Source organism: Zea mays, chromosome 4 (assembly GCF_902167145.1).
Source record: "Zea mays cultivar B73 chromosome 4, Zm-B73-REFERENCE-NAM-5.0, whole genome shotgun sequence".
Lineage (NCBI taxonomy): Eukaryota > Viridiplantae > Streptophyta > Magnoliopsida > Poales > Poaceae > Zea > Zea mays.
The window spans coordinates 33595401-33599630 of record NC_050099.1 but is presented as its reverse complement, the minus strand read 5'-3'; the positions used below and the strand labels follow the sequence as shown (position 1 = coordinate 33599630).

Below are 4230 nucleotides of genomic sequence, written 5' to 3'. Positions count from 1 at the left end.
TTTGAATTTAGAGCTCTAATGTGAATTTTGGGCCAAAAACTGAATTTCGGGCCAAAAATTGAATTTCGGGCCCTAATGTGAATTTCGGGCCAAAAAATGAATTTCGGGCTTTTATAATTTCGGGCCACCCAAAATGAGCCCGGCACGTTTAATCAATTACGGGCCGGGCCGTGGGCCGAGGGCTAGGCACATGGGCCGGCCCGGCACGGCCCGAAATTCAAACGGGCCAGGCCGACCCAAAATTCAAACAATACGGACCTTTTGAGGCTTGGGCCGGGCCGGGCCGGGCGGTCCGAATGTACACCTATACCTTGAGGTTTCACCGAAGTGATATGTTACTGGAACTCCTAGTTATTAATTAATATTCCGGCTTAGGAGGAGAATAAAAAACGCACGCCACGTAAGTCACCCGCTCTCAACGCATTTCCGTCTTCTCCTCCGACGAGTTGCCCCAATCCGCCCAGACCTCCAACATCGCAACGGAGCCCACCCTGCCTGCCTCGCCGCGATCCCTCCGCGCTGCTCGAGGCTCCTGTCCTGAACCAATCGAGAACGCCGACTTCCGGGGACGGGATCATCTAAAGCCGCCTCCTTCCCGTTGAATCCGCCGAGATTCGGCGTGAGGCGAGGTTACCGACTTCCCTTGCGCGTAGGGCCGGCAGGAGCGCCCGCTGGCCATGGCGTGCCGGGGCTTCTTTGAGTGCGTCCTCAAGCTCCTCAACCTCGTCGTCATGGCGGTTGGGCTGGCCATGGTGGGCTACGGCGCCTTCCTGCTCGTGACCTGGCTTCAGGTCGCGCCGCTCCCGCCGCCTTCGTCGTCGCCGGACGCCGTGCCACCCAGCGGGGAGCTCGTGCGGCTCGGGAGGCCGCTGCTGCTTTTTGTTGATGCATCCCTGTCGGATGGGACCGCGGAGAGGCTCTCCAGTGCCTGGTGCGTGCGTGACGACTGGTCTCTTATCTTCTCCCTGTCTCTGTAAAACTAGGATCTTTCATGTGTGGATAGGGCATCTGCATATGTAGTAGACGCAGAGGACACTACCACTAGTGTGTCTTTAAACCATCAGTATATGCTTAAGAACACTCCGCATGTTATGTATAGACAAATGTGGGATCTTGCAACTAAATAATGACTCATTTGCATGTAGTCGCGTGCCAAGAATCTTACAAAATCGTACAGTATAAGGTGGCGTACTGTATATCCCAAGTACAGATCTTCCTTTCCTTGTCGGCATTTTCTGGTGGTATCCTTAGCTAGTTTACTATATTGGGAACTTCTGCAATCATGGATTTCCCCCCAATTCATACTCTTTTATAACTATCTGAAATTGATGTCTACAAAAGAACTATCTGAAATTGATGTCTACAAAAGAACTATCTGAAATTGATATACTGTATTCTTTCAACTTCTGGAATTGATATTTTTTTTCTACTTTATAGAATATATATATACATCTCAATCTTTAATTTTGATTCTCATAGGAACACCCCAACCTTAATAAGATTACTACAAAAAGGATCATGTATTTTCATACTATATGGTTCCTAGCATTACAATTGGAGCGCTGTATAATTGCAGTGATCATTTATGAAGTTGTGCCGTTGTTAGGATGTTTTGCTTTGTATATCATCTTTTTACATCTCTTTTTCATACTTTGTTTTAAATCTTCTGCAGGTTTATTTTTGCGTTTATTGGTGTCGGTGCTATACTCTTTGTCACATCGATCTTTGGTTGTGCTGGAGCTAGAAATGGATGCTGCTTATCTATTGTATCCTTTTTAATTCTGGATTCTTATTTATGAACCCAATATCATGTGATGTGGTCATATCCAATTTTGTTCCTGTTTACTGTCAAATATCAAGTAAGTTGTGCTGAGTGGAGCAAGGAATCAACCATAATAATCATCGATATGAATTCATATCCTCAAGGAACATCGAAATATGGGAAATGACACACAAGATGCAGCTAATGTTCAAAGGCTTGATTAATAATTAACTACACAAAGGTTTCATATGTACTTTGTAATGCTTTGCTGTTCCCTACTTTCTGATTTTGATATAAGTCTCCCATTAGACCATTAGCAACAACTTATTTTCTGTGGTTCATACCATGGTTTTCTTGACATCTGGAATAGTACTCATTCCTCATTATTTTGTTCATACTGGTCGAGCTTGCTGCAGGAGGCTTCATTTTCTTCAACCATAGCTGGAAAGAGGTGAGTACTCTGTAGATCCTGTCTCTAGTCCATTGTGCATGATTTCTTTTTTTATTGAGTTTAGTTTCGCATTGCAGGTTATTCCAGTTGACAAAACTGGAAACTTTGACATGATGTACAGTTTTTTGAAAGAGAATTGGAGAATTGCAAAGTGGGTTGCACTTGGAGCTGTTGTATTTGAGGTAAAAAATAAATAGCAAAGCCCTAGTATTGCTGGATGTAATTCAATACATGCATTCAGGAGATCAAGCAAATTTCTTTATGTATTAAGTTTGGTTTACGTACGAACATAGATGCCATGTAAATTTGTTACCACATTATAGTGGCAGCAATCCAAATATGGGAAACAATAATGTTAGCAGTAGGATAATTATGAAGTGAAACAGTCTGTGAGAAGAATGGTTGGGGATTTACAGCTCAGTACCTTATTATTTTAGAGATTTTTCGGGTAATCAATTTTAAGAAGTTTATCCAAGTATAGTCTGGTGGTATGTTTATTATGGCAGTTGACAGGATGGTCCCTGTAAATATTTCATATCCTCTTTACACTGCTTCTCTTAGTCTGTTCCTGCTTGCTTCACCTCAGTGTTTTTTTTTTGTTGCAGGTTACTAGGTTAGATTGTTGGTGAAAATAAAGTATCGCACACTTTCTAAACTTTGCATGTATTTTTGAGAATGTCCCTTTCGGGTTGTTTTGTGTTTTTTCATCCTAGGCTTGTACAATAGGAATGTTTTTACCACAGTATAGACAAGGGTAACTGTCATGCCTCAACTATATATTAGGTACTAGTAATGCTAGACAACTGGAATGACTTGATTTGAAGGAGTTGTGTGTTTCTGGTGAAACTGAAAGAAATTTTCATACATTTGAGCTTCTGTGGAAAAAACAATACAAAAATCTGACCTTAGCTTGCACACAGCGTTGTTTAAATTGTTTCTTGTGCTCCTGTGAAGCTATGTCTCATTATTTTTGCTTCATAGAACTGAAAATATCATCACAGCACGCAATGTTTTACCAGCTAGAAGTAACAGCACCAAACCGTTGCTATTTATGCAGGCATTGTTGTTCACTGTAGCTATCATAGTACAGTCAGGCAACCAAACCGACTATGACAGCGACGATGAGTACATCGGCGCAAGGTCCGGAATACGGCAGCCATTGGTGAACCAGCAAGCTGCTGCTGCTGCTGCTGATCCTAGGGTGCCCAATCTCGACTACCGCCCAATCCGGAACGACGCATGGAGCCAACGGATGAGAGAGAAGGTACGGCGCCCCTCTCGAGCACTTGTAATTTCATAGCGGTGGCTCGTTTCTTTCTCTTGCTCACACGAACATCTTCTGCTGTGGCAGTACGGGGTGGATAGCTTCGATCCGAACAGGTTTCAGCCGGCCACCATATCTCCTGGAGAACAAAGAAACCGATGCACGATTCTCTGAGGCAAGTTCTACATATATCCAACCGCGCAATTAACACCGAGTTGCAGAGAGTATGCGCCTGGATTATTCGGTGTTGCCTGGCTGTGTGGCATCCGGAGGGCTTCACATTCTCGTCTGTATTTTTTTTTTTGGTTTACATAGTCCAAACTCAGCACACCAGTGCTGTTTTTGTAATAAGTATTGAACCAAGTTCGTGTTCTAGATAACGTTCCAATGTGCATAAAAACTTTCCCTGTTACCAGACATGTCTGTTACGGAAAGCTTTTACATCGTCAGAGATGTCCATGCGGGCATATGAAGCTGTTGAGCTTTCCTGTCGTGCATTATTGTGACAGAGCGAGCATATTCGTATGGAAAAAAGGCATCTGTTCCTCAGCTCTGCTCCAAAAGGAGTGATGTGTTCCCCTGCCAAAGATCCACACAAGCTATCAGTCGTCTTACAGATCAAGATCTGGCTATGACATGTTAGGTCCTGATCAGCACTGCATATTGTGTCTGCTGTCTAAAAGCTGGAAAAGTGATGTCGATACTGTAAGACTATGAAAGTGCCTCGATGTATTGCATAGGAGGCTTAAAATA

General features: G+C 43.5%; 1 protein-coding gene across 1 annotated transcript; it reads left to right on the top strand.

Annotated features, from left to right (window-relative positions):
* The first annotated feature begins 346 nt into the window (after positions 1–346).
* On the top strand, positions 347–3952 carry LOC100280274 (uncharacterized). The gene is made up of 6 exons (NM_001351829.1): positions 347–931; positions 1673–1766; positions 2133–2213; positions 2291–2395; positions 3271–3477; positions 3565–3952. Exons 1-6 carry the CDS (start codon positions 678–680, stop codon positions 3649–3651), a joined length of 828 nt encoding a protein of 275 aa, NP_001338758.1. The 5' UTR covers positions 347–677; the 3' UTR covers positions 3652–3952.
* Positions 3953–4230: the final 278 nt, after the last annotated feature.

Excerpts from the sequence above, each read along its gene's own strand:
- LOC100280274 (NM_001351829.1), top strand. The coding sequence starts at position 678 with ATGGCGTGCCGGGGCTTCTTTGAGTGCGTCCTCAAGCTCCTCAACCTC. Across the intron at positions 1,767-2,132 it reads ATGGATGCTGCTTATCTATT|TACTCATTCCTCATTATTTT; the intron begins GTATCCTTTTTA and ends CATCTGGAATAG. Across the intron at positions 2,396-3,270 it reads TTGGAGCTGTTGTATTTGAG|GCATTGTTGTTCACTGTAGC; the intron begins GTAAAAAATAAA and ends CTATTTATGCAG.